The 10,569-nt window shown below is 45.8% G+C and overlaps 1 protein-coding gene across 2 annotated transcripts in view; it reads left to right on the top strand.

Annotated features, from left to right (window-relative positions):
* Positions 1-2,846: 2,846 nt before the first annotated feature.
* pth2ra (parathyroid hormone 2 receptor a) overlaps positions 2,847-10,569 on the top strand; it is a 33,916-nt gene continuing 26,193 nt past the window's right edge. For both annotated transcript variants that reach the window (XM_086219731.1, XM_086219730.1), the window contains exons 1-2: positions 2,847-3,108; positions 9,605-9,710. In XM_086219731.1, coding sequence (XP_086075857.1) covers positions 3,028-3,108; positions 9,605-9,710 — 187 coding nt within the window. In that variant the 5' untranslated portion in view covers positions 2,847-3,027. The remainder of the gene's footprint in view (positions 3,109-9,604; positions 9,711-10,569) is intronic.

Here is a 10,569-nt window from a genome sequence, read left to right as displayed (position 1 = left end):
TGTTGCATGTGCATCAGTGTCAAATAGTTAAAGCTGTCAGCATCTTTCATGATTTCAGCTTGAAAAACACTTTTATTTACTGCTCAGCTGCGACCGTTCAAGCGAGTTTCACTTCCTCCTCTTTGTTGCGGATCCAAAGTTGTGGTTGTGAAAGGGTTTTTGGTCACTCTCACAAATTACATGCCGGGCAGCTAACAGCGTGTCATCCGTCCGTCATATGTGTTGGAGTACATGTTTAATAGTTGAGCTCATTAATGAGTCACTGCCCACGGCTGCCGCGCTGGGCTTCAACCATCATTTCTCAGCGTAATTGGAGAGCTCAAAGTGCTTTCTGAACAGTTTCAACAGAGCTCTTAATGAGAGCATGAACAACAACGAGCTGTCAGCCTGCATTTCTGCTGACAATCAGCTGAACTAATAGAGGATGTAGGGACCAGGCTCACGCCTCCTGAAACCCAAACCCGTTCACAATCATAAATTAAATGATGTTGGAAGCTCCTGTTCTGTCGTCATGATGTGGCGCTACCCTCACGAAGATCCCTAAAATAAAAAATCAGTTCATGTCACGCTGCACAACACTGGCTGGAGGAACTTCTGTCACGCCACTGCCAACTCTGCACACACCTGCTTTGAAATTTTCTGGACACAACGACTGGCATTTGATCATTGAGGGTCACCAGCAGCTGCAATTCACTCACAGCAGATATCAAGAGTCGCACTCCCTTCAGCTCCATGAATATTAGACACAATCTGATCATGTAGCTAATATGGAAATTTAAATTTAATGCATTTAAATGCACTGCAGCACTTATATATATATATATATATATATATATATATATATATATATGTGCCTTTTATCCCGCATCACTACGTACCTGTCACTGTGTATTTGTGTCATTTGTATCCAGGTAGATTTCAAATGACTTCAGCTGTAAATTAGCCGAAGCTAAATCTGGTCGATGTATTAAACACTAATATTTTCCGTTGGACATGGTCCTTTACTAGTAAATAGAGCCAAAAATAAAAGGATACAGGTTGAATAATTTGGCAGCGTATCATGTGTGAGTATGCAATAAATCCACATAAGGAATTCTGTTGATAGCGGCTGAGGGGCTCGACCATGAAGAGACCAGGGATGTGGTGAAACCTAGTGATGAGGATCCCACCCCTCACTCCTCTGTCACCCTTCCCTCACTCCCTCCCTCAGGGGAACCTCAAATGTGTCTGAGCAGAAGACTAGTAGCCTGCACCAGCAACCACTCATCCCCATCAGAAAGAATACGTCTTAATCGGTCTCCTCTCAAGAATAATTTCTTCCACACAAGTTCAAAATGCATTAATGTACGTGATGGAAGTGTCGGACAGAAGAACTGGGTGGAGAATCCTAGGTGTCACAGTGGATCACATCAGATATGAGACAAAGAGTCGAACAGTAACAGTCTTCTTCATCGTCACGCCATCTTCCCCGACCTTCTGCGGGTTTATCGTCCTCCACCAGGCCCGTCTGAGACCCAGAGATGGTGGCGATATGATTCAGCCTCTTTCAACAGCTTTGAGTCCGCGCAGCACTGAACTACACTCCATCCGGTGACCTCACATCGCCCTCAGTACCAGGAAGACGTTTAAATCTCCTCTTCAGTAACGATGTCTGAGCAGCCAGACCAGGCAAGTGGGGGCAACAGTAAATTGGGTATTGGAGCCCTGCAGCATGTTGAGATGCTGGATTTCCTTTGCTGCTGCTCATTCCAGCTGGTTTTGCTAAAAAGTTAAAAAAAAAAAAAGTGTCTTCATATTACTGCATCCACCTGTTTTCACTCCCTATGAATATCCACATCTGCTGCAGGGTCATGTGATCTGGGATTGAACGGCACACGCAGACAGGAGCTAAATGTCATCGATCAATAGGAGATTTATCGATCAGTGGAAAAAGGGCGACATAAACAAGAGGATGAGCCTGCAGAGCCGCTATCACTTCAAATTGCCTTTATTTGGTCCCTCTGGTTTACCATAGGTGCAACACGGCCGCCTCAGTGGAGGAGGACCTACTCCTCCTGTGGGCTGGATCTGAAGGGCGCATTTTAAGAAAATTAAAATACAGCGACTGAGTGAAAATACAATTAACATTTTATTTATATTTTTGCATTTCGGGGCAAATTTCATTGTTTTTTTTTATACACTGTAAAAATTCAGTGATTTCTTTTTTCAGGAACTTCCATGTTTTGGACCTTTGATATAAAGCGGAAAAAAATATGACGGACATTTTCCATTTCACTTCACTTTATATGAAAAAGTGCAAAGTTTCTTGCTTCTGTTTTTCATTTACTACCAAAAACTCTTAGCTTCTGCAGCGTCCGTGTCATGTGACCCCAGGACAACAAAGCTTCCAGCTACAGCATCAGACTGAGAGTACAGGACTCACCTCTTTTTATGTCACTTTCCAACATTTGATGTTCATATCCATCCATTTTTTTATGGCTTATCCTGTTAAAGGTCGCGGTTGATGTTGTTTTGATTTGTGTTTGATGCTAAATTAATCGTTTCTCCGTTTCTCCCTGCAAAATTCAGTTTTCACTTCCTGTCCATGTCATTTGACCCTCGGGAGTCCAAACCAGCGGCACCTTTTCCGTCTTAAGTGGCGTCGGAGGGTGGTGGTGGTGGTGGTGGTGCTCAGTCACTTGAGTGCATGCCACGGATTAATACGCGAGGGGGAGGGAGGAGCATATTCACCTGTTGGAGGGCTCCGCTCGCTCTCTCTCTCTCTCTCTCTCTCTCTCTCTCTCTCTCTCTCACCCCCTTGAAAGTGCCGCTTGTCTTATTTCCCCTGCAGATGGGAGGAGAGGACATCCCCCCATCTCTCACCCCCCGCACCAGAGTCCCCGGCTTGGTGAAGTCCCCCGCAGCAGTCCGCGGACCACAGTTTGAACTTTTTCTTCATGATGCTGGACTGACCACACAGAGAGGAGGACATGTTTCTCTTCAAGTGTGACGGAATGAAGCTTCTGTGACGTGTTAACACTTCTGGAGATGAAGGCTCGAACTAGGAACTTGTTTGGATGGATTATAAGGTTTAACATTTTCTTGTGCTGGACTCCCGTCGGCGCACAGGTAGGGAAACATCTGCGTTTATTTCCGACGCGGCACTTTCTGCGCACCTGGGAGTGAATCAGAGCAGGAAGCTAATGATGTAATGAAATGCCTCCACGTCCTGTTACTGTCTCCTGCTGAACAGCCATCATTTTAAATAAACATGGAAATGAATTTAATGTGATGAAACTGAATTAATTTCCTTTTGAAATGGCGTTCAGTCTGAGCCTGAACATGCAATTTTCTGTATTCTTACTCGGCGGGCATCAAATAGGACTCACCTTGAGAAAATCAGAACTATCCCTTTAAGTAAAAGTGCAAATAATGTGGAGATGAAGTGGAGGATTTGTAAGCGTGTTTTACAGACATGGCACAGCTGTAGAGGTCGTTGGTTCGATCCCCGTGTCTTCCCAATTCTTCCTGAACCCTTTCCTGTGGCTTCTCCATCAGTGTGTGTGTGTGTGTGTGTGTGTGTGTGTGTGTGTGTGTGTGTGTGTGAGAGAGAGAGAGAATGAGGCAACTTTGTTAAGTGTCAGGTGTTCGAACCCCGACCGTCCAAGTCTGAGCTGTGAAATGAAATACGTGCATAATTTCCGCAGCTCCCTGATGTGTGTTTCATTGCTCATTCAGGAAGTGTGCCACCAATATTTGTAGAAGTTCATGTGCACAGAGAGCAAACGGGGTCCCGCCTGTGGACTGAAATATGAATATGAATTCAGCTTTTCTTTTCCTGGGCTTTTGTGAAACGTTTTCATATGGTTCTTGTGAAGATGACAAGCGAGGATGCAGCATTTAAAGTGGCACAGAGCAAGTCAGACCCCACAAGTGTAGTGAGATCCGCGTTTTCAGATCCCCCAAATCTCGTGAAACACATACACACACACACACACACACACACACACACTTAAGAAGTAAGGGTTCTGGTGCGGGTCTGTCCTGATGCTCTCCCCCGTGATGTATTGGCTATCGCAGCCAATCATCATGCACGTCAGATGACCAGAGACCACAAAGACCTTTCACACAACTCCGTGTGATGCCGTGAGTTTCTTCCTCTCGGAGTTTATTGCTGCTTGACTTTTCAGGAGCGTCGTCCCTCCGGATTTGAACCCGTTCATCGTCTGTTAGTTTCCGCTCACTCTTCACCGCGCGTTTTAAAACTCTGCGTAGAGCCGCAACTCTCGAGTACGCAGAGGGATGGAAATACGCAGCTGTTTTTGTCAGCCGCATGAAGCTGGGCGAGCGTGCAGTTGCGCTGACTTGTCCTCAAAGGTAAACTGAGGGTTCCGTTTAACAGAGCGCGGGCAAGAATCACGCCTTTTGTGAGGCGTCGATAGGCACAGCGGGAATAAGTGGCTGGAGCCATTGTTTCAGTCAGTTGTGAGCCCGGATGAAGGGAGCTACAGGTGCAAACTAAAACACGGAGGTACCTGCAGCTCCACAGTTTCCTGGAAAGTAAAATGTTGGTCTCCAAGAGGCCAGAGACACACCTTCAGAGAGAGAGGGTTCAAAGTGGAGTGAAGGAAACACAATTGTCCGTCAAAAGTCTAATCAGTGCAACAGAAACGATGCCACCTCATGTCAAACCCAGCTGGTAGAGCATTAACACATCTGCCTCTGTGAATTAGTGGTTGCATCCTTGTTTAATTGCTGTTATCGGCTCTCTTCCTGTCGAAGATGCGCCTACATCGGTGTTGTAAGTTACTGCTTGTTGCTTCTGCCATTTTCTACTTTTCTGTGTGTCAAACAGTGGCTTGTATTCGCTTCATCGATTATGAGAAGAGATCAGGAGCTACATTACTCTGTGTGTGTGTGTGTGTTTGTGTGTGTCGGGGGAAGAACAGTTGGACCTCAGTCCTTTGTGGTTCTATGGAGAAGGGGATTCAGATGTACCTGCAGATCTTGCAAGATCCAGACGGTGTCCCCGGGCTGGGCAGCAGTGTGGCTGAAGAGGCGGAGTGGCTTGCTGGTGATTGAGTGGTCACTGGTTCAAATCCAGCTGCAACAAAAAGTGGAGATTGTCTGTAGATTTGACAGAAAAAAGGGTTTTATCTGAAAGAAAATTAAAGACTAAGAATGATTCAGAACAAACTTCATGAAAGAATGGAAAAAGAAGACGTGAGACCCCCTGCTGGACCTGGCGCCAGTGAGTGCCTGGTGGCCGGGTTTTCCATGGCAGCATAAGAAGGGAGAGTTGTTTGGGGGTTCCCTGCTGGAGCTGCAAACTCTGATATCAGATAAGCTGATGAAGTGGAGGGATGTAAGTTAAGGACCATGAAGATAAGGGACTAAAGGGAAATACAAACAATAATGTGCCATGAGAACATGGTGAGCTCCTGCAGCAGGAGTCAGGTGACTCACGCCAGCCTCCCCGCTCACATGCGGCAGCCCAGGGACGAGGGCCATTTGTTGGAGGACTGGTCAGTCTACTGTAAAAATCCCTTCTTTGGTTTTCTCCTTGCTGAGACTGCTGGTACAGTATTTTCTTTTTTTACTCAAACATTTTTGAATAAGTGCCTGCATGGCCTGAAAATATTTCCCCACCTGTCTCTTTGACTAAATCTGGCACTTTGAATGTTCCCTGCAGTAGAAGATGTGGTACAGAATGTCACGCATTTGAAAAATATGAAGATACCACAAGCAGAGCTCTGCTGCCTCTTTGTCCTTTTTGTTGACTGACTGTGGGAATACTTGGTGCTTATAGCCTCTGCTGGATGCTGCTGTACCATCACACACACAAACGCACATGCGTGCGCACACACACGCACGCACACACACACACACACACACACACACACACACACACACACACACACACACACACTCCTCAGAGCCAGACAGGAAGAACACCCCGTCCCTCCTTTGTGGGTGCATTAGGGAGCTGACACCCACTTAGATAAGCTGAGGGGAAGGAGTCCCCTGCTAGAACTGCTGCCTCTGTGACAGGACTTCAGATCAGGATGGACATCACAACAACGGCGGTGAGAGGCGGCTGACTGGGTTCCAGCTGCACCCCCACCCAGCAGTCCCGTCAGAGTGCCCCTGACATGTTAATAACACCTTGACAAATGTAATCATACACCTTTGCAGACCCTCTACTGATTCTATCACTTTTCGTCTGTTTTTCCATCCACAAAGTTGTGTACCTGGAGTACTTCTGAAGCTTTTTTTCTCTCTGTACAGTAGCTTTGCTCCCTCAAAGCAATACTTCACCCAAAAAAGTGTCTTTTATCCTTTCAGGTACGAATGCATAGGTGTCTTGAGCTCCCAAATATGTTGTTTCCCCTACTGCATTCAGCACTTGTCACTCCAGAGTGCAGAAAGAGCCAGCCACGTATACTTAGCGTGAAGCTAATCACGGCTAACAACAGCAAAGCAGTCTAAAAGCATCTGTTTAGAAACTGCCGAGTGCATCGTCAGTTACAATTCACGTTTTTAATCCACCCGCATGCTCAGTAATCCACAAATACTTTCACTTGAGCTGAAAAAAAAATAGTACAAATCCTCTCAGCCTCTGTCTTCCTGTCTGAGTGCCAAGTTAACTGCCTTTAGCTTCAAGCTAAATATGTGACAGAAGAAAGGGAAAAAAAAGGCGTATTTGATGTTACCACTTGTTAAGTGTGGCTCTTTTAGGTTCTCTACTAATCAAGCATGGATAGTGTGACGTTACAACCTGACACCAGAGCCACATGAACGTAAAACACATTTGAATCACCATACTCAGAATTCTGGGTGTGGTCCTGTAACACCAAGAGATACTAAAAAGAAATGATGTATCTGCTGGGCCCGATTTCCTGATGACACCTTAGTGGAAAAAAAAAAAAAAAACATCGATGGTCATCCAGATTTTCTTGCCTAACACAACTTAAGTGGATGATTATAGCAATTAGCTTTGGATAGAGATATGAGTCAGAGTTAGTCATGAAGAAACCTCACAATTGTCATATTTAGAGAGTTTTAGGTTGTTTTTTTTTTGCGCCTTAGTCACACTAAGAGCTCCTTCAGATTGAAATTAGTGGTTTCATAAATGATGTCCTTGGAGTGAAAGGCCATATCCTGCTCGAAGATACAGTTGGAGGAGGGTCAGAGTGCAACTAGGTTGGAGTAAGTCCGCTCAGATGCTTCCTCTCACGTTCTTATGCCGCCAAAGTCACGCTAACCACAACTTCAGGCTCTTCTAAAAGTGTCATTGTGCTGTAACCGCATGTTCACGTTCAGCCAGATGTGACAACATGAGAAGTTAACGGTCAGTGAACAAATCGGCAAGCTGGGGCTTCGGGAAAGCGTCGGTTTGATTCCGCAGTTCCTCGCTCGGGTTTGCACGATGCGCTGTTTAGCAACCAATTAATGGTCGAAGAGCGGTCGGCCTCTCCGGGGAGCTGAATAACTGCTTTATGGAAATCCTTCAACAGCAAACCTTCATAGACTGACGGAGGATCTCCTTACATCAGGGAGTGGAAGTATCCTCCACAGTCCAAAGACATCAAGAGGGGACCAGGTTCATCCAGACTCTAAATTGACCGCAGGCGTGGCTGCGAGAGCCAATGGTTGTCTGTCTCTATGTGTTGGCCCTGCCATGGACTGGTGACCCGTCCAGGGTGAACCCCACCCCTCACCTGAAGGCTGCTGGGATAGGCTCCACCTAGCTTGCAGCTTTGTAGCTGTTGCTCTGGTCCGTAATTGCAGCGTCTACTACATGTCTGTTCATCCGGGGGGACGAACCCCTCCTCTGACGCTCTCCCTGGGGTTTCCTTCTTCTCTTGCAAGGGTTCTTTAAGAAGTGTTAACCCAAAGGTCACAGGGCAGTGGACGTCCCACCTGGCACAGATTTTAAAGCCACTCTGGGCAAATACTGATAAGTGATTTCAGGCTTTATACATTACATTTGTTTGTTTCGGTTGATAACATGACTTGAAAAATAATTCTCACCACCAATACTGAGACTGTTGCTTGTGAACTTGAAGCTTTCAGAGAACGTCCAGGGCTGAAGTCACGAATATAACAGGAATTTAGATTCATGAGCCGGCTACTGCTGAGTTCCCTGTATCGTTTTCATTTTTTTTTTGCCGTTTGATGTGGTTGTGACTTTCTAAGAATGGCCACATATTTTGGCTCCCTCCGTAGCAGATGGTACATGACAGCTAACTGGGAAACCTGAGTGTTGAAGAAAGGAGATTAGAGAGTTAGAGCGAAGGTCAGACTGCAATTTATCTTTGTTGAGGGAGGAGAAGCTGGAGGAGGGGAGGGTGGTTGGATGAGGGACTAAGGCTGGGATTATGACATGGTGAGGGGAGGTCTGATGAGGCAGCTGGAACTGCACCGGGACAACAGAGGTGAAGAATCAATGATTTACAGGCTAACGTGGTGCGCAGCGACATGGAGTATTCGTCCTAATTCTGAGATGGGGTGAGGTGAGGCTTGTTCCAGTGCACATGTCAACCAGAGGAGGTGGAGGAGGAAGACGATGAGGCACTGCTGCGGTGAAGCCCGCAGAACATGGCAAGACGTCCTGAAGGTTATAAATTTGAAATCTAAACTACCTTGTGACAGTGGATGTTTTCAATTTTGCTCGTGGCGTTACATTTCCAGGCACCAGAGTTCATTATTGAGCCTGTCAGAACTGAACCAGAGTCCAAGTCGGGGGGGGGGGTCTCAGTCATGGCCCTTAGCTGTGGAACAGTTCTTCTGACATGGTCTCTGCTTTTAAATCTAACAGCATCTTTTAGAGAATTGCCTTTTAATGATCTGCCTGACATTTTACAGTTCTGGTGATTTTACATGTGTTCAAGTTGTTTTATTTAAAAAAAAGAAAAGAAAAAAAAAAGTAAATTATCTCAAACAACAAGGTCCTGTCATGAGGGTCACGCAAAAACCACTGGAGCGAAGCACCCGTTCAGTTTTGATGTCCTCCTCCTCGTGGGTCAACCAGATCCATCTCAGGTTTAGTCAGAACGTGGGGATCTGTCACTGTCGGCTGAGTTTTCATAAAGTGGTGTTAGGGTGTTGGATTTTGTCATGGAACCTGAACCTGTGCTCAGTGGATCTAGACACTCAGACCCGGTCCCAAACCTCCCATCTCACTGTGTCATGTAATGTCTGCTGCAGCTCCTGGAAAACTGCTTTCTTGAAGTTGTGTTTGATTCTATAAAGCAATGTGTTTTTCATCTCTGGCTCCTGATTGGTGCATTTGTTTGTTCACCTGCTTCCTGATTCTGATCATTTACTCTCTTAAACACTATTAATGTCACCCCAGCCATTCATTCTTGGCTGTTCAGTGTTCGACCTGAGGTGGGTTGACCTCTACAGCACCCCCTAGTGGATGCAGGAAGTGATATTTGCACTGTTTTTTCACATTGTCCCTTGCTGCCGAAGCATGTAAACGACTGACAGTGCCGCCCTGTGGGAGGATGATGGTGAGAAGTAGTTGAACAAAAGTAGCTGTGCTGCTTTGCCCCGTACTTGAGAGGTGCTGCATAAATAAAAGTGTGGCTGTGACAGGTGGTGTTGATGTGCTCCACAGACGGAGTTCGACGGTCCTCTCTCAGCACAGGAGCAGATGTACATCCTCTATGAGATCAAACTGCAGTGCTACAACAACCTGTCCAACGCTGATCCCGGGACAGCAGGTACAAACGTGAGAGTTCCTCTACTTGAAGATGTTCAGTGATTCTGCGCCTTCAGGGGTCAAAACTGCACTGACTGCTCCTGATTTATAATTCCTTGAAAACATTCTGGATGACGTAGAGTCGGATACATTCGTGACATTTACAGCAGCGATTGCATACAAAAGCCTCTTGCTTTGATAGTGAGACACTGTTTTCCAAACACACGTGCAAGTAAAGTGATGTCATGGCCGTAGCAGAGAGGAGATGAGTCAGAGGTTCACATTTTACTCTGATCATCTCCGATAATGTAGTTCCTGTTGTAGGGGAAATTCCAAGAAACGTATGGAGGGAAAAACAACAAGTCTGAGAGGAAAATATAATAATAATAATAATAATAATAAATCTGACAGAAGATGAACATGTGAGGAGACGTGCTCTGACAGCTAGATCTGTTAATCAACGTCATCACCTCGCACAAAGAGGTCATGTGATCACCAGTGTTGGTTTGCGTCTCTGTCTGTCTCCATGGATGGATTTAGATGGATGATAGACATTAAGATGAGGACTGAGCGATTGGATTTTGGGATTAATTCGGATAAATGTCACCCAAGCAGAGATATGCGGTCTCTGGTGCGACTGTACACTTCGAGTGTCTCTTGGGGAATCTTTAAATCAGCGTAAAGAAACGCACCAATTAAACCAAACACTTCAAGAAAGTAGAGGGCTCTTGGAGTAAATACCATTTCCCGCTACGTTAAACACACCCACCCAGTTCTTCCTCAACCAAACACCCCCCCCCCCCCTTCAGGTTTGGTGGAAATCAGCCTTGTAGTTTTGTGTAATACTGCGAAAAGAAAACACGCCACAAGGGTAAAAAAAA

This window comes from Aulostomus chinensis, chromosome 12, assembly GCF_037954235.1.
Source record: "Aulostomus chinensis isolate RoL2024-O1b breed Wild chromosome 12, RoL_Achi_v1.0, whole genome shotgun sequence".
NCBI classification, from domain to species: Eukaryota; Metazoa; Chordata; class Actinopteri; order Syngnathiformes; family Aulostomidae; genus Aulostomus; species Aulostomus chinensis.
Note: the sequence above shows the minus strand (reverse complement) of the source record. Positions and strands in the feature narration are given on the sequence as shown.